Source organism: Talpa europaea (assembly GCF_964194135.1).
Source record: "Talpa europaea genome assembly, chromosome: 6".
Taxonomy (NCBI): domain Eukaryota; kingdom Metazoa; phylum Chordata; class Mammalia; order Eulipotyphla; family Talpidae; genus Talpa; species Talpa europaea.
The window spans coordinates 69,843,745-69,866,472 of record NC_140072.1 but is presented as its reverse complement, the minus strand read 5'-3'; the positions used below and the strand labels follow the sequence as shown (position 1 = coordinate 69,866,472).

Genomic DNA, 22,728 nt, shown 5'->3' with positions numbered 1-22,728 from the left:
GTAAAATTATACAATTATGAAATGCTTGCTTGTATCTTTAATATTGCATATTTCATTATGTCCAGCAAATATACTAGTACCTGGTAAAAACATTTAGTATGTGCTGTTGCATGATTGCCTCTAACACAAAAAAGTGACTTATATAAGCAGTTATTAAAATAACATTTGGGAAAAAGGGCCACTTACCTGGTAATAAAATTTTATCTGTCTCACCAAAATAGACAGATTATGAATTCTAAGTGAGGCATCGTTGTTGACTTTTTTATTTACTCTCTGACTCTCTGATTTAGGATTACTGTAAGAAATTTCAAAAAAAGAAAATTTAAAATCATATTGCAACATTTATCAAGTTATAGATGACTTAAGTATAATTATGCACTTTTTCTTTATACCAAGTATGCATTTAACAGAGATGAACCAAAGGAACAGATGATTTATTTGACATTTCTATACTTTTGATTAATATAGCTGATATTGTCAAAACAGTGGCAAAGTAAATTTGAAACCTAAGTCATATTTTGCCCTTCGTCCTTATTTTATCTATCTGCCTTCCTGGGATGAATAACCTCTTATTTCCTTTGAATTTAGAACTTCACAGGAATATAAGATCAAGAATATAAAGTATCAAGAATATAAACTATCAGATCATAATCAATAAATGTTACAGTGCCTCCCTGGATGATGGGGACTATGTTTGAGCAAGCAATGTCCCAGAGAAATTAAAGAATGAATTGAACACACTAGTTAATATTAAAATTTTGTATATACACTGAGAGCAAGAGCCTGAATGATTCTGAGGTACCAGACACTGAAAAAATATAGTCAACTCATGAGTAAGAATGGAAAATTAAATGACACCAAAAGGAAAAACAACAAAGCAAAAATAAACAAGTATAACTTTGCCTATCTAAAAAGTTTCCACATGGCAAAGGAAACCTTCAACAACACGAAAAGAGAAACATACCTAGTGGGAGAAAATATATGCACATCATTCATCTGATAAGAGGTTAACATTCAAATTACTAAAAAAACACACACAGAACTCAGTATCAAAAAACCAAACAATCTGATTTAACAATACAGAGCAATACACATTTCCTAAGAAACACATCTAAATGGCCAACAAATGCATGAAAAAGTGCTCAACATCACTAATCAGGAAAATACAAACCAAAACAATCACTAAGTATTACCACATACCTGTTAGAATGACTACTATCAAAAAGACAAGAAATAATAATTGTTGGTGAGGATGTGGAAAAAAGGGAACCCTTGCGCACTGTTGGTAAGAATATAAATTGGTGCAATTACTATGGAAAACAATATGGAAAGTCCTCAAAAGAAATGTAAATGGAAATACCATATGGTTCAACAATCTCACTTCTGGATATATAGCCAAAGCAAGCAAAACAAAACAAAACAAAAACACCAGGATCTCCAAGAAATAACTACACCCCTCAGAGAAACAACCTAAATATTGAACGACAGAGGAATGGATAAAGATGTGAATATAGCTCTACAAAGGAGTACTATTTATTCATTAATAAATAAAAAATTTTGCCATTTGCGCCAAATGGACGGACCTTGAAGGGAAATTATAACGAAATGGGCAAATACTGTAATCATATATGCAATCTTAAAAAATGAAAAGTCAAACTCAAAAAAAAAAAAAAAACCAGCAGAAAACGGATTGCTAGCACTGAGGCAAAGGGGTAACAGTTAGAAGGTGGTAGGGCACAAACTTTCAGCTGTAAGATGAATAGCCTCAAGATCTAAAGTAAAACATGGTGACAATGTTGATAACACTAATGTGACATGATGGATGTGATAATTAACTAGATAAGAATGTTTCACAATGTATATGTATCATATCACCAATATATATACATTAAATATTTTCCAAGTTTATGCCTTTTTCTTTTCTTTTTTTTTGGGCATAGAAGATCTGGGTGTAGGCCAGAGGTGCAGGGGTGAGAGGATTCACTGGAGGCAGAGTGGGGGTTAGAACAGGTGGATTTACTGAAATATACTGCTAAGGGGAGCAGTGGGTAAGATAGGAGAAGTCTACTGTGTCATATGTGGGTTAGTGCCCTGGTGGGGGATCAAACTCAGGCCATAGTGGTGATGACAGTGGTGAGACTTAACTCATAGGTCACCAGCGAGGCCCCCTAATTTTATGTTAACTATGCTTAATAAAGAGGAAATATTACAATTTTATTATTTAAAAAATAAAAATTTAAATGCAAAAAGTATTTTTAAACATGGGAAATAACTCAAGTAAAAGTGGTGGCAAGAGAACAGAATGTTAAGTTGCTATCAGAAAACAAGTAAGTCTAAGCTAGTTCCTTATCAGGGCAAAGAGGTCAGGCTAGAGAAAAGTATTGCCAAGTCAATAAGACAATAAATCAGAATTCCTATGCAAGGGCTGAGTCCAGAATATCATAAAGCAGGTACTTAAGCAACTGCTTGAAGAAAGTACTATGCCATAATTACAGAAATTAAATGTAGGCACCTCCACAAAAAAAGGCAGAAAAATAAAGAAATAAAGAAATTCAATAGAGAATAAGAACTCAACAGAAACCTCGCATCCCTTAATTCTTCCTTTTTTTCCTAACCCAACCATTGCACTCCATTGGGAAAAATGGAAACTATTTTTAAAAGTGGAACACCTAAGCTAAAAAATACAGTATCTGGGGCCTCCCTGGTGGTGCAAGGGATTAAGCACAGCACTATGAAGCAATCCACAGCCTCTGCAGCACAGGTTCGATCCCCAGCCAGCCAGAGAGAAACCCACATGGCACAGCAGACTCTCTTGACTCGTCCTCTGCTCCCCTCAGCAGTGTACTTCGGTCAATCTGCCCGTTCTGTTCCCCACTCTGTCTCTGGTGAATCCTCTCACCCGCTACACCTCTGGCCTGTACCCAAGCTCTTGTATGCATAAATAAATAAATCTTCAAAAAAAAAAATTTTTTTTGTGATAAAATCTTTTGCCTAAACCACTTGAAAATAAGTTGTCAACCTGAATGATACCCAATAACTCTCAATATCTTAGTGGTTATTTTCTACAAACACATAAATATAACTATCAAAATCCGGAAACCAACACTGCTATATTACTATTATCCAATCTTTTGAATCTATTCAATATTGATGACATTCACTTTTATACTTTATTAAAGTGGTATCATCTGCCAATTTTCTCTAACATAGTTACTATTATGCTTTTGTAATTAAGTATTTTTGTGAGGACATACTCTGAAACTATCAATAATCTTGACTGTACAATTTAGAGCTTTACAAATCAGACTTTACAATATGGTTGTCAGAAAAAACGTGCTGAGATTGGGATCTTATTAATAGTATTGATTTGATGAAAACTGACAGTTGCATCATTAAATTTAAAAAATTTCTCTGCAGAGATATTATACATTTATTTTTTTCTTACTTGGGTTTTTGTTTCTTGTGTGAACAGGATTTGTTTTCTATTACTTGATCACAGCTAATGAATAAGAGAAAAACTGTAATTTTTGTATGTTGAACTTCTAATTAACCACTTTTCAAAATTATTTTATTCAGTTCATTTTCTTAGATTTTCTAGGTAAAAAAAAAATTTATAATCAGCAAATGAATGTTTACTTCCTTTTTGCCATTTGTACATCTGATTTGTATTTCGTTACTGCACTAACAAATAATGAAAAGTTATCTGTTCTCTCAAATTTAATGGACTTTTAATGTTTTACTATACATACAGCATGTTTGCTATAATTTTCTGATATATAACCTCCAACAAGTTAAGTTCCCTTCTACTCCTATTGAACATGTGAATTTTGTCGAATTTTCCCTATACATAGTCCCATTTGACTCTTTAATATGTTAATGTAGTGAATTACATTGTTACATCTTCTAACACCAAATCATCCAAATCATCCTTACAAGTCTATTACTGTCAGCCTTATCCCATGACTTAACATCTATCCCCCTTCCCTTTTTTCACATAATTCTATCATAGGTCTTCTAATAGTTAATTGCTTTTACGCCTCTCACTTTCTTACTAGACTGTAAGTTCCCTGACAGCAAGAACAAATGCTTATATACTTCTAAAAATTAACATATACCTTAATATAAAAGGCTTAAAAACAAGTATGATCTGAAAATAAGCAAAATGTTTTTAAATTTGGTACTTCCAAATTTTAATGAGAGTTGTGAGAGTACACTCTCCAAACTAACAACTCAATTGGCCACCTAGAAAAGATACTCAGCACTAACATTTGTGTCTAAAAGATAAGACGAATTAAGAGGCCTAACCTACAATTTGAGATCTGCCATAAGTAAGGAAGAATACCAGTAAGCCAGGCTCACTTTGACTTATGACTGATTTATTCTTAGTGCAAGGGAAATAATGAACAGCCCAAGAAAGTACATCTTTGAAGTAAAACACCAATAAGAACTAGTTACTTGGAGACTGTATCACAGAAATGAGATCATGTGTCAAGACAGACAAAGACAACAGCAACAGGGTCAGAAAATCATGATTAAAAATTCATAAAGCTAAAGGATAAACCTTACTTTATATAATCAGCTCTGTACATTTTTAGTTAGTAAATTAAGTAAATGCTCACTGCATATCTACTGTGGTCATATTACTTAATGTACAAAAGTTTAATTTAGTCAAGCTATCACTGTCCAGAAAAACAAACTTGTAACTGGGAGAACAAGAGTCACCCAGCAACAAAAAATGTTAGTAGACTTATAGTCAGACATTCAGTAAGTATTTTTCCTCTCTAGGATTCTTTCATCTTTTTTTCTTTGAAAGATTTATTTATTTATGCATATAGAAACTGGGGTACAGGAGAGAAGTGTGGTGGGTAAGAGGATTCACCAGAGACAGAGTGGGGAACAGAACAGGTAGATTGAAGTGCACTGCTGAGGAGAGCAGCAGGCGAGTCAGGAGAGATCTGCTGCGCCATGTGGGTATCTCCCTAGCTGGGGATGGAACTCATGCTGCAGGGAGGTCCCTTTTTCTTTTTTTTTTTTTACTCTATATTTGAATTCCCTTACATAGGTCTCACCAATCTCTCTCTTATCCATACACTGGTAACATTAAGACCTAAAAATTATTGTAGAGATTATCCACTTTCACATTTATAAATCAGAAAATTGAAGTTTAAATACTGTTTTCCCTAGGACTTTTCATCTTTTTTCTTTACTTTTTCAGCCTTTTTTTCTTACAGGATCACTCAGGAAATCAAAGAAAACATCAATAGAAAAAGTTTTCAGCAATGTTATCTATAAAACACATGGATGCAATATATCATCATTTTTATTGTATTGTTTGAGCATAATCCTAATTCTGTTTTCAGAATAATCAAAGTAAGGAAGATTCATTTCCTTTCTCTTCCCAGTTCACTATAGTGATATCTTATTAGAGACCTAGGTATTTAGTTATCAGGTTTCAGTACTCTTTAAAATTATTTCTTTTTAAATTTTGTATTTTTTCAAGAGGCTTCAAAATTTATTCAGTTACCAGAAAGGCATAAAGTCTCATTTGCATAAAATTTTTCTAAGAATTAGCTAGTTTTAAGTTTAGAATTTAGTTTTATATGAAGTTTTTAGCCTTTGACAAAAATTACAATTAAGTTGTATTTCAAAAATTTGCAGAAAAGTAACTTTAGCACCTAAAATTAATCTCATATTCAACACTGATCTCAGACAGAATGCAAGTTTTTTACATCCTTTTATAAAACTGGTATCCACTCTCTACAAATCTTTGCTATGATTACATGGGATTTGAGAGGATTTATGTAATCTAGCAGACTCATTAGGGAATGCTACTGAATAGTGGAGACCTTTGGCAGAACAGTCTACCTAGGTAATTTATGCCTCCATTTTCAGTTTCTACCCTACACTGTGCCAATTTAGAGTTATTTTAATATGCAAACAGACTAGAAGTGTCCTTCTTCAGAATCACTGGCTATTATATCACTATCTATAAACTATCTGGATTTGGAGACCAGCTTACCTGCTAAGCACTCTAGGCATGAACCTAGAAAGCAATTAACTTTCAATTACAAGGCTTGGGTTTCCTATTTGATGTATGCCTAATATGAATCAGGGTCATACTGACGTATGTTGGGACCATGGAAAAAAGGCCCTTCACTACAAGAATGATCTCTCTATGTGAGATAGCCTACCTTCAGGTGAAAGGTCCCAATCTTCATTCCCATAAACAAAGGTTGAAAGTTTATGGATAAACTTACTAAAAATTTTGCAAATCAAGAAGAGCAGCAACTTCAGGGAAAAAATTTTTTTAAAGGAAATGTAATAATGATACACTATCTGGTCTGCAGGGAACATATAGTTATATGAAAATAAATATTGATTACTGATTTAACTAAATTTGTAATAAATATATTAGAAGAACAGGGTAAGAAGAGACAGGGTATTAAAAAAGCTATAATCGCATCTATCATTGGGAGGTCAATAAATATCAGTAGGGATAAATAAAAAATACTAGGGTAGGCATATTGTCATTAGATATGGGGCTAAGTAACAGAAAAAAATGCTTTTTAATAAAATCAAAAATTTCTACTTTGAGGAACAGAACTGAGATGTGAATAAGGTTAGGACAGGGAATTGCTGTTTTCCTCTATGAACCTTTTGGTGTCCAAGAAGCCTTTCAGCCATATATAAAACATTTTTAAAGGGAAAAAACACTCACAAAATACTACTTAATGAGGAATGTCCATTTTATTTATTTCTAGGGAATAATCAGTTATTATTTAGGTAATGATTTTAAAGATTTATTTATTTATTTATACAAGCACTGGGTACAGTCAGAAGCGCGGGAGGGTGAGAGTGTTCACCAGAGCCAGAGCGGGAAGCAGAGCAGGCAGACTGACGAAATACACTGCTGAGGGGAACAGCGGGCGCAGCAGGAGAGGTCTGTCGCACCATGTGGGACCCTCTCTGGTGGCCGGGGATCGACCAGTGCTGCAGAGGCTGCAAGCAGCTTCGCAGCCCAGTGCTCAACCGATGCACCACCAGGGGAAGCCCAAGTAATTATTTTAAATCTAAATAATTTAAGTATTGGGCCTCCCCGGTGGCGCAGCTGTTGAATGCTGGGTTGCGAAGCTGCCCGCAGCCTCTGCAGCGCCGGTTCGATCCCCGGCTGCTCCCTGGCCACCAGAGGAGGGTCCCACATGGCATGCAGACCTCTCCTACCGCCCACTGCTCCCCTCAGCAGTGTACTTCGGTCCTTCTGCCTGCTCTGCTCCCCGCTCTGGTTCTGGTGAATTCTGTCACCCTCCCACACTTCTGACTGTACCCAGTGCTTGCATAAATAAATAAATAAATAAATAAATAAATAAATAAATAAATAAATAAATAATTTAAATGTTATTTAACAATAATAAGCAATTATATCTGTTACTTAGCTGAAACACATTTAATGAGGCTATATACACAGGAGTCAATGTTAGGAATTCAGTCAGAAGATGTGTGAGACTGCAATAAACATGAAAATGACATAAAACTATTAAAATTTTTTTCTGTAAAAAGTACACATTCTATGTAAAAACTAGAAAGCACGCCAATCCTGTGTGTATTTTAAAGTCTATTTCTTAATAAAAGGCACAGTAATTTCAGCAAACTAGGTACAGCGTGAATCCAGAATTCTATAATAAGAAACTATAGTCTTGGACCTCCGTGATGGCCTAGTGGTTACGTCTCAGCGCTACTACCAATACCGTCTGAGTTCCATCCCAGGGCCAGAGAGCTAACCCACATATGGCACAGCAGACCTCTCCTGTCTCGCCCTCTGCTCCCTTAGCAGTATATTTCAGTCAATCTGCCTGTTCTGCTCTGTTTCTGGTAAATCCTTTTACGACCCCCCCCCACAGTTCTGGCCTACACCCCAATTCTTCTTTTTTTTTTAAAGATTTATTTATTTATTTATTTATACAAGCACTATGTACAGCCAGAAGCGCGGAAGGGTGAGAGAATTCACCAGAGCCAGAGCGGGGAGCAGAGCAGGCAGAAGGATGGAAGTACACTGCTAAGGGGAGCAGCGGGCGGCAGGAGAGGTCTGCGCGCCATGTGGTACCCTCCTCCGGTGGCCAGGGAGCAGCCAGGGATCGAACCGTACACCCCAATTCTTTTATGCAAAAAGAAAAAGAAAATGTAGTCTACTAGGTATTCTAAATATTCTAACTTCCTTTCATGTTTAATACTTAAAATGCTATATAACAACTAATCCATAATAAAGTCATAATGAAGTTTTGATTAAACTCTTTTTGTGCGCCTCCCCTGGTGGCGCAGCCTCTGCAGTGCCGGTTTGATCCCTGGCTGCCGGGCGAGGGTCCCATGTGGCACGCAGACCTCTCCTGCCGCCCGCTGCTCCCCTCAGCAGTGTATTTCGTCAGTCTGCCTGTTCTGTTCCCCGCTCTGGCTCTGGTAAATTCTCTCACCTTCCTGCACTTCTGACTGCACCCAATGCTTGTATAAATAAATAAATCTTTAAAAAATAAATAAAATAAAATAAACTCTCTTTGAAAGCACACTTTTTCTTTTTTAAAAAGAATTTACCTTTGGATTCAAGCCCACCGAGGAACATGCCAAAAAAAAAAAAAGAAAAAGCCTAAAAAAAATTTGCTTTTAGAAAGTTCTGTTTTTAATGTTATTCATGTGATACATGAGCAAGTACCTTTGTAATCATATAAATCTATTTCCAAGACAACATAATCTCAAATTGACCATTTCCTTTCGTAAGATGAAAACTGAAAAATGTTTTAGAGGCAAAGAGCCTAGCAATATATAAAGCAAATCTGTCCTACCAGAAGTTAAATACAACATGGCAGTAAAAGAGAGTCTCAAGCAATTTCACATTTAAGATGACCTACTTATGACAAGTTGCATTAATTTCAATGACCAGTATTATCTACCACTGTATACAGAATTTTTTAAATTAGGGGAAAAGATGAAGAAAAAGTTAGCAAAACTACAAAATTAATATTCTTAAGATTTGGTCCTTATACAACCAAAGATTATGTCTTTATTTATTCATTAACTACAATATATGAGAAATAGAAATCTGATAGCTTTAATGGACTTATGCTCTTCCACCCACACTGCAAACCTGTTATGTATCCTCTTGGAACATCTGTTCAGTGTTGGTGCTTAATAGATACATGTGCTCTTATTTGGCTCAAGGCACTGTAACTTAAAACAATTTTGGGGGAGTTATTTTATATGGTAACAACTATTACATTTCCATGTGACTAGGAAACATCTGAAATAACTAATTTACTTACAAATATGACTTCATATACATATATACCAGAATGATACCTTTATGAAAAAAATTAACTGGGTAAATACATCACCATTAAGTAGCAAGGTATCTCGACTTTGAATATAATCAGGGAGTTGAGTAGCTAAAAAAAAAAAAAAAAAAAAAGGTAGCCCTTCACCTTAATTCCTCTCCCTCTCACAAACTCAACCACTATGTATGATCTTTTATACAGGGGCAGAATATTTCATAAATATTAACTAATTTCTTCAAGTTGATCCTCAGCCCTGACAAAGTATATGACATATAATTACCATATAGAGATTATCTATAGTCCCCTTCATATATTTTGTCATAACTTAAGGTACATTAAGTTAGCTCATCAAAAGTTGAAAAAATATTTATAACACTTTCTAGTTAGCCCAAGATTAAGCTAGCAGTTCAACATGATATGCACTGATTTAACAAGGAGAATTAATGCTCTGATTTAAAATTGCAAATGGGTATAGGATTCATAATAACCCAATATCCCATATGCACTTCAATTTTATCTGAATCAGATAAAATGGCTGAAGATCTACCATTTACTTCTTAGAAAGATCAACATGAACACTTCAAATATAAGACTAGCACTTTTCTAACTTTTTAGCCTAAGGAATCTTTTTCACTCTTAAAAATTAATGAGAACTGGGCCTCCCCGGTGGCGCAGCGGTTGAGCGCTGGGTTGCGAAGCTGCCCCGCAGCCTCTGCGGTGCCGGTTCGATCCCCGGCTGCTCCCCAGCCACTGGAGGAGGGTCCCACATGGCGCGTGGACCTCTCCTGCCGCCCGCTGCTCCCCTCAGCAGAGTACTTCGGTCCTTCTGCCTGCTCTGCTCCCCGCTCTGGCTCTGGTGAATTCTCTCGCCCTCCCGCGCTTCTGACTGTACCCAGTGCTTGTATAAATAAATAAATAAATAAATAAATAAATAAATAAATAAATGTTTAAAAAAAAATTAATGAGAACTCCAAATGATTTTTGTTTGTGAGTTACAGCTATATTTCTACATTAAACATTAAAATTAAGAATTGAAAAATGATCACTCCATCTAAAAATAACAAACTTGCATGTTACATAAAGAACAGTTTTATGATAATTATCTTTTCCAAAACAAATTTAGTGGGAAGGGACATTCTTTTCATAACTTGATAAATCTCTTTAGTGTTCAGCTTAATAAAAGACATGTGGATTCTTAAATCTGCTTCTGCATTCAATGTCACAATACATTATTTAGCTCAAAGTATATGAAGAAAATTGGCTTCACACAAGAAAATTGGCTTTTTTCAGGTTATTATTGATATTTTTCTTTGCTACAACTGAGTTCAGTATAAGTTGTACTTTTTCTAAAGGTTGGCTGGAATCTGAACCCTTATCAATGAACTTTTCTTGCTATTATTATAGACTGAAATACATTGGTCTGTATAGTATGTTGAATAAATCATTTATATATGCATGGCTTCTTATGTTTTGGCAATTTTGAAAATATTGGTTCACTCAGTTATACAGATCTTCCAAATGTTGCATATTTTATTAGTCAGTACTTTAAAAATCACATTGATTAATATTGCTTCCAATCACATCAGAAATGTCTTTAAATATTAAGAAATTACTAAGATCATGTTTTCTGTAATTTAAATTTTGTCCCTCTACAACACTAACATCATTTTCCTTAAAGCGATAGGCTCACTGCTCATTTTTGAGAAAATATATGCCCAATGCTTAAGTCTGAATATGTACAGCTTGTCAGGTGCAATAAAAAATGTTTCCCAAAATATTTGGCAACTTGAAAATTCATTGAGTATCTGTTCCTTGAGATAATCAGTCACACTCATTCAACACAAGTGTTTTATGCATAATCCCCATTTTGTCCAGTAGAATGTTAAAAAGATATGTATTCTAGGGTTTTTTACTACTTCATCAGGACATTTTTAAATTTTGTTTTTTTTTAACTGTCAGTGCACAGTATAAAGAATATAATAACCTGCTGTTATCTATTACCAACACAATTTGGTACCATTCCTTGGTTTATGCTAAGGTGTCCGTAGTTTTACCTATCTCTGCTATTGCACAATTAGTGCACAGACAATAAAGGCAAATGGCATCTTAATGTTATTATGAAAACAATTTTGATCTGAAAGACAACCATATTCCCAGGGGGCTGCTGATCTCACTTTGAGAACCAATTATTAATTAATTAAATTCATTTTTTTAACTAATTCCTGTACTTGGAATAGAAAACTAAGAACTCAGTATTACCATAAGTGCCTTCATAAAATAATACAACCTTCACTATATGGTAGCCAACCACACTGCCAGTAAAGGAAAAATGTGCAATATGCAATAAGTATTGGGCTTAACTGAATTGAAAATTGTTACAGAATCAATGTACAACATTGATTCTGTGATGGAACCTTTGCCCATTGTCCTTAATCTTTATAATAGTGTGTCATGGAAGCTTAATTTACAGCAGTCTTTGTCCCATATCCAGCCAGTGCTAGATAGTCAAGGTATCTCAAACTGAGCTGATGTGTAGTTAGGTATGTTCCTTGATCTGACAGAATAAGGGTACTTACTTGAAGTCCATAAATCCTTTGAAGGTAATTTAAATTCACCTGTAATTATCAACGACAGATATCATTACTATTGTTAAGGAGAAAAAGTTCTCCCAATTCTGCATGATCTGTGTGCCTGAAGGTAGCTATTATGAAACATGAAAGTACAGTGCTGCTATACAAATAGGAATCCTACATGAAAAAAAAAAACCCCTATGGCCTTAATCCTCAGGCTAGTGCTTCAGAATAGAGGCAGAAGAATCACAGAAAAGAGATCCTAGCTTTGCATGGTGAAGCAACTGATGCTTCGGTCCACAGTGAACAGGATTTGGATGATACGATCTATTCTCAAAGTTTTCAAAGACTGTGTGATATTGTACTAACATTCAGGAAGCCTAACCTGGGCTGAACGAGGTAATGTATAGAGATCGTTGAACAAGAGAATCTAGTACCTAAGAGCTAGTAACGCCTGTCCTTTCACAACTATACTCCATCTGCTTCTCTCCCAGCTCTACATCCACAGTCCTCTCTGCATTTCTGAGAGCAACAGACAATAAGTGAATCTCTGGTGATGGTGTCATTTGATGTGACTGTGAATTCCCCTGGGAAGAACAGCAAGCCTGGGATGACGGTGCTCATAGTAACATATACAGGGAAAGTGATGCTGGAAACCTATAGTAGCCTGGAGTCATTATATAAGGGTTCAGTAGGCCCTTTTGAGTATACCATAAAAGTACTCCAAATGGATCACAAGCTAATTCCATCATAAGCCCACCAACTAAAGGCAAAATGATAGATACCTATTTTAAAAACACTGCTAAGGATAGAGAGAAATGGAAAAGGAGATACAAAAATAGGGGGGAAAGATTAGGTATACATATATTATGTATATATACTTTCACATAAAACAAATACAGATTTGAAAAAGATGCAATGAACTGAAAAATCAAGTTATAGGAAAAGTACGTAAACAGGGAAGTAAGGAATTATTAATGTCAAGTTTGAGAAATTTGAAGCATGGGTTACAAATGATCCAAGAGAATAAACTGTTCTGGGTACCTGTAACAAAACAAAACTGGTCACTAGCTCTTTTTTCTTTAAAGGAAGAAGCACTTGTTTTTAATTTTTCCCTCAATTATTTTTATTGAGGCAGTGGCAGTGTTGTTTCAAATGGTGGAGGACGGCACTGGTTTTTATTTTTATTATTTATTTTTAAAAAAAAGATTTATTTATTTGTTTGTTTGTTTATTTATTTATTTATACAAGCACCGGGTACAGTCAGAAGCGTGGGAGGATGAGAGAATTCACCAGAGCCAGAGCGGGGAGCAGAACAGGCAGAAGGACCGAGGTACACTGCTGAAAGGAGCAGCGGGCCAGACAGGAGAGGTCTATTGAGCCATGTGGGACCCTTGCCCGACAGGCGGGGATCGAACCAGCGCTGCAGAGGCTGTGGGCAGCTTCGCAGACCAGTGCTCAACCGCTGTGCCACCGGGGAGGCCCGGCACTGGTTTTTAAAAGACAAAGGAATAAGCGAAGATTTTAGGATATATTGAAAGTAGCAGTGACCAAAAAAGTTGATGGACAATGGGAAGTTCAAAAGAAAAATGTGCATATGGGGCCTCCCCGGTGGCGCAGCAGTATATTTGGTCAGTCTGCCTGCTCTGCTCTGCTCTCCCCTCTGGCTCTGGTGAATTCTCTCACCCTCCCGTGCTTCTGACTGTACCCAGTGCTTATTCAAATAAATAAATAAATCTTAAAAAAAAAAAAAGAAAGAAAAATGTGCATATGTACTGGACTTAATTTTTCTGTTAGAGAATTAAAAAAACACCCTATGGAAAACTATACAAGTAAGATAATTTTCTTCCAGAGCAAACAACTTAAAAAATAAAATGATTATCAGATAACCAAACTATTTGAGGACAACAGTACCCAAACCTGAAACCAAACTGCTTTGAGATCTTTCTATTATTATAGATAAAACTTTGAATCTTCATAATTAACAAAAGTATGACATAAAAATGGCTAAATTCGAACAACTGAATATTCAAATGCAATGTAATTTTAGGGGTATTGTTAAATCCCCTAGATAAGTTATATTCTATAAAGTGAGACTTGCTATCTTAATAGCCCAAAAGAATAGTTTCCTCAGGTTTAATGCTATAGCCTCAATACTGTTTTACTAATTAAAAAATGAAATATGCGGGCCTCCCTGGTGGCGCAGCCCGCTGAGCCACAGCCTCTGCAGTGAGGGTTCGATTCCTGACTGGCCAGAGAGATTCCCACATGGCGCAGCAGACCTCTCTTATCACGTCCGCTGCTCCCCTCAGCAGTGCTTTCAGTCTGCCTGTTCTGTTCCCCACTCTGTCTCTGGTGAATCCTCTCACCCTCCCGCACCTCTGGCCTATACCCCACCTATTGTATAAATAAAAAATAAATCCTTAAAAAAAAAAAAAAAAAAGAAATATGTGCTACAGAACAATAATGAGAATTTAAGCAACAGCACAAATATATAGCTACTGAGATGTTACTCACATGAATTAGGCATTATCAAAACTCATCGATGTATTATATATTTAAATGTTTTAGTTTCAAGTTTGGAAAATAAAAAAAAAAAACTAAATTGACTTACTTTTTCATACAAAATTAAGTATCCAGACTTCACATAATTTTTCCTACAAATACATACTTTGTAAGTATAGTGTGTTTCCTCAGGTTTAACCTTGGCATTATCTTTCTTTTTCTCTTCCACATATTATATCTAAAATTCCATCAATTCTTTTTAATAGTTCTTGAATTTGTTCTTCTGTGATCATATAGTCGATCATGTTTTAAGACATCACCACCATAAGCAGAGATGGGATCCCTTGCTATCCATCTATTTTCTGCATTTGCTCCTGCCTATTACCCAATGCTCTTATATTAACACTATGTGATTTCCACTGATTCCCTGATGTAGTCTCAGTACTTCCAACAGTGTACCTGGTATATATGCTCAATAAAAAAAACATATGAAATCCACACTCAATGTAGTCTGAAAACTAATGCTAAAGTGATTTTCCACAAATACTAATTTTAATTCTAAAGAAGAAAATACAAAGGGAAGGTAATAACCAGAGATGTTTTCAAATACATGACTGGGATTGTTCATTACAGATCTGTGTTAGTTATATATATATTTTCAATACTTAACACAAATACTTAATTTTAAAACTATAAAATGAAATGTGATATCCTGATTTATCATATGTACATTCTATTTACAATGACGGAAATATAGTCTAATTCATTTGCAAAGATCTTAGTTGTAAAAATTAAGTTAATCTTCAAGTATGAGAAAATTCAGCACTCCATTTCCTCTGAACATTACGCTAACAGATTTTACTGCAATTTACCCCTTTTTTATCAGTTTTTGAGAAAAATGGATTAGAGTACTGCTTCCATTTGTCTTCCTCCACAACTTCTCATTCTCTACAACTTTGTAATAATCCAGATCTTACTCAAGGGATAGGACCTAACGCTAAACCATCTTCTCTAGGTCTTTTGCCATCCAGGAAAAGGAAATAATCATGTCAAAGAAAATGTGAAGTTCAAAAATTTTTCTAGCCTAGGAAAATCACACTAAGAATAGACTATTTTTTTAAAAAATTCAGAAATCTTACTGATTCCTAATACAAAGATCATGTAAATATAAACTTTATATTGCCAGTCTTCTTTTCCACTATATAGTTTTTAAATTTAACACTGTTAAAATTAGATACTTATTGCCCACCTTTCTTTTAAAAAGTCAAAATACTCCTTCCTACCTCTAGTAGTAATCAAGAAATCATAGCTTCATAAAGAATAAAGAAGAGTTTCTTCTCAACTTTACTTTTTTCCACTTCATTCCATTTTACCAATCCATTAGTTTGGCCTAATACAACCTCTAAATCACCATTCAGAATTGCAACCTCCAAAATCTCAAATTCTGAAAGTCCCCTCTGACTTCAACCTCCTGCTATACCCTTTCTCACTCTCAAACGTACTCTTTCTTCATCCTACTTCACTCGCTTTCTTCTTCACTTTATTTAATGTTCACACTCTAGTCATTTTCAACTATTCACCTGAGACTATCCCTTCCACACACACATCAATTCTCCAGTTTGTATAAACTCTACAGATCTTTTTGTCAGCTTCTGACCAGCTAAGCACTACTGGATAAGTTATTCAGCCATGCTGACTGGTTCCATTACAAATGTGTGCTTCCAAATCTCAAATAAGCCATCTGCACAATACTTGTATTCCTCTTCAACTGACTTCCCTTTGTAATCTTCTCCTAGCAGCCTTGTGAAAATTTTCCACTTTCCTCAATCTCTAGGCTTTTAATGTTTCTGTTTCCTAGAGTCTGTCAGTGATGCTTTTTGTATTTTTTTAACTTATATTACAAACTTCAAGGTTAATTTCCACATCTATCTTTATTCTAGCTAGACCTTTTGCATAAATACCTTTTTCTCTTCAAACTTCTTCCCTAGCCTTAAATACTCTTCTCTACTCATCTCTCTAGACAAATATAGCACAATATACCACATCGCAATTTGTTTCCATACTTGCCCCCTCCTTACTGGTGTGCAAACATCACATCTTAGGGAGTATCACATACCTAGCATCAGCAATTTGTCATAGTAAAAACTCAGAAACAACTCCTGGCATAAGGACTTAGGATGTCCACAAGCATGCAAATGACACTCCTTTATAGTGCTACAAAAAGTCAGGGATTGGGGGTGGGGAGGAGAAGGTTGGGTTCCAAGACACTGATATTAAACGGTAAGTTTATGAATTCTAAATTTTCAGAAATTCTAAATCTCAATTTTCCCTTTTAAATCTATAAAAGATTATTCACCAAGCCAAAAGACCAGAACATAATTAACAAATTTCTTAGTCTGATTTATAAACTTTAAAAATTTACTGTGGTAAATGATGCTTGCCCTGGGTCTCACCAGTGTTAAAAGTGAGTAGGCCTCCTCTCAGAATAAAGTCAATGCTCTTCATCAATGTAGTTTTATTAATTATTGAACTAGAAAAACACAGCTAAGATAAAGATAACAAAGGAATGAACAGATATGAAAGCTATATTCTAATTTCAATAATTGGTTAAATAATAAATGGCTAATTCAGAACTTAAACATGTAGCTCCCAACTCCATTTTTTCCCCCTTCGTATCACACCAACTGTCTAAAAGCATTAAGTTTACTAATGACTAAACTGAATTATTACAGATATCATTTGATAAGTAATACTTCAAACATTATTTTTAAACACTGAAATTTTTGCCCATTGTGGCTCTATTTCATAAATCCTAAAAGAAGAACAACTGATGTCTTTTTTTTTTTTTTTTAAGATTTACTCATTTATACAAGCACTGGGTACAGTCAGAAGTGCGGGAGGGTGAGAGAATTCACCAGAGCCAGAGCAGGGAGCAATACAGGCAGACTGACTAAGTACACTGCTGAGGGGAGCAGTGGGCGGCAGAAGAGGTCTGCGTGCCATGTGGGACCCTCGCCTGGCAGCCGGGGATCGAACTGGCGCTGCAGAGGCTGCGGGCAGCTTCGCAACCCAGCGCTCAACCGCTGCGCCACTGGGGAGGCCCTCAACTATGTCTTCTTAAAGAGCATAGTAAGAATTAGTCCTCCCTTCCCTCGTATTTTAAGACATCACCACCACAAGCAGAGATAGGATCCCTTGCTATCCGTCTATTTTCCATATTTGCTCCTGCCTATTACCCACTGCTCATATACTAATACTATGTAATTTTCATTGATTCACTGATGTATTTTCAGTACTTACAACAGTGTATCTAGCATATATGCTCAATAAATAAAACATATGAAATCCACACTCAATGTAGTCTGAAAACTAATGCTAAAATGATTTTCCATAATTAATAATATTACAGGGAGAAATTTAAGTTAAAATTTGTTTAAATACTCAGATGTAGCAATTAGTTTTAGGTTCTTAACACTTTCTATAGTTTAACTACATAGCAATAATACAGAAAATCAGACAATCACTATGGACTGTTCTTGAAGACATCAGTTCAATCAAAGCTATAGACAAATGTCTCAATATGTTGACATCATCAGGAAGCTACCAGAAACCAAACTAAAATCACTGTATATTGTAATGCCATACAAAGCAATGGATTATGACTTGTTCTTATGCGCTCACCTCAAGCAAGACGGAACATAGATGGGGGAAAATATCCAATAAAGGTAATTAAAACAAATAAGGAGACAGAGAAAAATGAAAAAAAAAAAATAGAAAAACTGAAAAACAAAAACCAAATTCTACAGTACTAAAATTAGAGGGTATCCTCAGTTTTAATAAAATTATAAAATGTCTTTATTCTTTTCACCAATTGCTGGTATGGTAATACATGCTAGGTTCCATGCTAGTGATAAATAACACAAAATGTCTAGTTTCTAACCATGAACAACATAGTGGTGGCAGCACTTACACCATTTATTGGGTAAAGGCAGATATAGGGAAGAAAGCAACTAGCTCTGCCAAGGAGCCTCAGAGGATGTTAAGGGATTAAAAGGAATTTGCTAGGTAAAAAAAGGGAAGTCTAGAAAGGAATGATTACAATAATAAAAGAAACAAAATAAAGATATCAACAGTTAACAGTTTACTGAACACTTACTATGTACTAAGCATTGTGCAAATTAACTTATTTCTCATTGTAACCTCATGATTCTCTTTTTATCCTGTTTAGAAATGAGGAAATTGAGAAGTAACTTTTGCTAGAGATGACAGAGCTAGACAGATGCTAACACCAAAAGAGAGCACAGGAGACTACAGCTATGCTGGTCACTGCCTGTCTGAGGAGACAGGAAGAGGCAGGCATGATGAGAGGAGTGTAGTAAAGGTAGAATAAAGGCTGGCCTCTCCTCAGCAGAGATCATGTCTACTCGGGGAAATTTTACCTCTTGCCTGCAGATGCAGGAACTGAAATTTGGAGATTTTAATTAAATTGTATAACGTCACACAGTGATTAAATAGCAGTTCAGTAAAAACTGAACCCAAGTTCTGTTTGATTCAAAACCAAATTCATTCTACTTTACCACAACCTCTCTATTATTCATTCATTCACTCATTCAACAGAAGTGTGTCAGAACCTACTGGACATCAAGCCCACTGCTAGGCAACTAGGCTAGCTGAGACGGAATGACAGTAAGCAGGAGTTAAGAAAGTTATGGTGAGGAAGTAGAAGAATGTTATAGGAAACGTAAGATTGTATAGAAAGGCACAAAGACATGAGAATACAGTTTGTCTTTGGGAACAAGTCTGTTCAATCTTAGCCTATGCATTGAGGAGTGGTATTATGCAAAGATAAAACTAGAAAATATGGCAGCAGGCAGGTCTCAAAGAAGTTTGTATGAGATGGCAGAAGAAAATTATTGAACCATTTTCAATAGAAGTGACAGGATAAAAGTCTGTGTTTTAGACTATTTCATATGATCAAAAATGAAAGACAACTTAAAGAGGGGCAAGGTCAAAGGTAAAAAGACCAGTTAGGGGCTCCTGCAATAATCCAAGAGTCAGGGACACATCTGAGAAATATCTGGGGATGGGCCTCCCCAGTGGCCTAGGGGTTAAGTCTCAGCACTATCACTGTGAAGCCTGAGTTCGATCCCCAGCCAAGGAGCTACCCACATAGCACAGCAGACCTCTCCTTTCTCACCCGCTGCTCCCCTCAGCAGTGTATTTCAGTCAATCTGCCCGTTTTGCTCCCCACTCTGTCTCTGGTGAATGCTCTCACCCCCTGCACTTCTGGCCAATACCCCAGTTCGTCTAAGCAAAAAAAGAAGAAAGGAAGGAAGAAAAAAAAAGGTCTGGGGATAAGTCAAAATTTGGTAATGAGATAGCAACTTTGACTATATCATGAGTGTGGTTTTAGAGAAAAATTAAACCATGAGGTCCAATGAGAAAACATAAGTAACTATAAGTAAGAAATCTACACTAAGGATGATAAACAGCATATTTTATATGTCATTTTAGAGTTATTGTAGTCATAAAGTTAGTACAATCTGCTTTCAAATCTTAAGCATTGCTAGAACAAAGAGCCATTTCTTAGTCAACTTCCTCTATCAGATAAATGGCTTACTTAGGTACACTTCAAGCTGATTCTCAGGAAATACTTAAGCAGAAGTTGAATGACCATGTGCCAGTTTTAATTAAAAATGATTTTCACAGTAGATGACTTCTAAAGTCCCTTCAAACTCAAGATTCTAAAAGAAAAAAAGCCATTAGAAGTATATCACAATCACCAAGTGTTTCAGTACAGATTTCTTTAGCTATCTAATAGGGTTGAATCACAGAAAGTAACTCCAAGTATTCTGATACTAGTAACAATTTTCTCAGTACCTAAAACCCTAACATTACCATTTTCAACTATTAGGTAATATGAACAGCACACTTTTTAAGCTTTAGGATTATAAAATTAACTACAAAGTTAAAAATGTCTTAAAAAGTCACAGCAAGTAGGGCCTCCCTGGTGGCACAGGGGTTAAGACGCAACTTATGAAGCTATCTGCAGTCACAGCAACACAAGTTCGATTCCTGGCCAGGCAGATACCCAAATGACGCAACAGACCTCTCCTGACTCCCCCGCTGCTCCCCTCAGCAGTGTATTTCAGTGAAACTGCCTGTTCTGTTCCCAACTCTGTCTCTGGTGAATCCTCTCACCCCCCACACCTCTGGCCTGTACCCCAGTTCTTATATGCATAAATAAAAATCTTTTTAAAAAAATCACAGCAAATAATAGTCAAAATTTGGGTACAGAGCTGTATAACATCTCAAATAGGAAAATGATTATTTCTACTTCCCTATCACCAAGCCCTATGTATGATCACTAGCACTCAGAAAAAAAGGATTTCATTTGGTTGAAATAGGAAAGTGCCCTGCAGCATGCAGAAGAGCTAGCCTATCATTCTGATCTCTGAATAGCTTCCCCTTCATATTGGTTAAAGGGGACTGAAACTGATGCCATGTCACAAGCTCTTACAGAGATTCTTTGATTCAAGGAGCTACTAAATAAAACATAGAATTACTCTCTGAATACAATAAATTTCACATTAGTAAACAGGCTCTAAAATTATTAAGGCTGACTTGGTAAATACTGACATGGAGAAGACAGCTAAACTTTCATATTCTAGATCCAAAATGGCAAAACCAGAATCAACTAATCACTATTCCTAAACGCACTGGATTTAAAAAAAAAAAAATTCTACTTTAAGGCTCCTGTAACTAAATTCTATGCTACATCTGGAATAGCCTAAGAATAAATTCAGGGTCAAAATGTAATGTAAGCATATCAACAGATTTCTACTTTCGGCCAAAAAGGACTAACAGAACCCAAATTTACCCTCCTATCTGATGCAACTGGGGGGGAAAAAACCAACAAAATAGTGTTTACAAGACACTAGACATCAGGCAACAAAGGACAATAGATCCCTGAGAGGTGGGGAACAAACAAGATGAGCCCTACAATTGCCCTAGCTTACTACCTTGAAAGAGTTTCTAGATCAAATGGGGATGGGAAACCCAGGCAGATACCGTCTCCCTGAAGTTAAGGAAACAGAATTGAGTCTGGAGACAGCATGCCAACTGTTATATACAAGGTAAAGTATCTAAGAGGAAAAAGCTGCACAGAAAGATGCAGAAATCTGCAATGGGTAGCCCTCAAGTCTTCTGAGGACTTATACATCTTTATGATAAAACTACCCAAGGATAAAGAAAGAAATACCAAAAAGGATTAGAGGGACCAATATCGAGCTCACAGAGGTCCAAGAAAAGTTCCTGTTCCCACAGGCCAAAGGATTCAGAAGGGTGTACCTCAAAAGTTCAACAAAGTGGTACTACTTAACACAAAAAAGCAAGATATGAAAATATCAAATTGTTTCCAAGTATCTTAAGTGACAAAGTACAAAAATAGTTAGTGGAATACAAATATATCCAGTACTCAACAAGGTGAAATTACAAGTGTTTGGCATCCAATCAAAAACTATCATACATGCAAAAGCAATAAAACATACTCCATAATGAGGAGAAAAATCATCAAAATCAACCCAGAATGATGCAGATAGACTTAATGGATATGGATACTGTCAGTTATAACTGTATTCTGTATGTTCAAGAAGCTAAAGAAAAGAGCACGAAAACTATAGACACAGAAAATCCAAAGAAATGAAAGAGACTGAATTTCTAAAGATAATACCAAATTTCTGAAATGAAAAATATGCTGGATGGAATTAACAGCAGATAAAGTATTAGAGAAGATTAATGTATTTGGAGGCATGGCAAGACTACCCAAAATGAAACATAAAATAGTGAAATCAACCAAAAAATAGTGAAAGCAAGCCAAAAAATAGTGAAATAAACCAACCTGATGGTGATATGTTAACCAGATTTCCAAAAGGGGTAAAATTTTTTTCAAATTTGATAAAAACTACAAACCCAAAAATTCAAGATGCTCAACAAACTCTAATCACAAGAAATATAAAGAAAAATATGTACAACAATTTTATTAACAAAGGGTTCTTCCCCAAAAATACTTAGACTAACTTTTGGGATAACCAGTGGGTACATTTTCAACTTGTAATAAAAGTACGTAAAAATTAATTTGAGTAAAGTGCCTAACAGAAATCTTAATGATTTCAAAATGAGCAAAATACAGACTTTAAAACCATGTCTATTATGTTGCCTCTTAGGTATAATTCATTAAGATAAATTTGTGATCTAGTTTTAGCAAGCATTTTTTAAAAAGCCAATGTGTACTTCCTCCTCCTCTTAATTTTCTTTTCCTTTAATTTATATAG

At 35.6% G+C, this 22,728-nt stretch overlaps 1 protein-coding gene across 5 annotated transcripts in view; it reads right to left on the bottom strand.

The window, feature by feature from the left end:
- Positions 1-22,728, bottom strand: part of CCDC88A (coiled-coil domain containing 88A) — a gene marked incomplete at both ends in the record, with an annotated part of 140,646 nt that overhangs the window by 115,726 nt on the left and 2,192 nt on the right. For all 5 annotated transcript variants that reach the window (XM_084235087.1, XM_084235089.1, XM_084235088.1 and 2 more), the window contains one exon: positions 187-295. In XM_084235087.1, the coding sequence (XP_084091213.1) occupies positions 187-295 (109 nt within the window). The remainder of the gene's footprint in view (positions 1-186; positions 296-22,728) is intronic.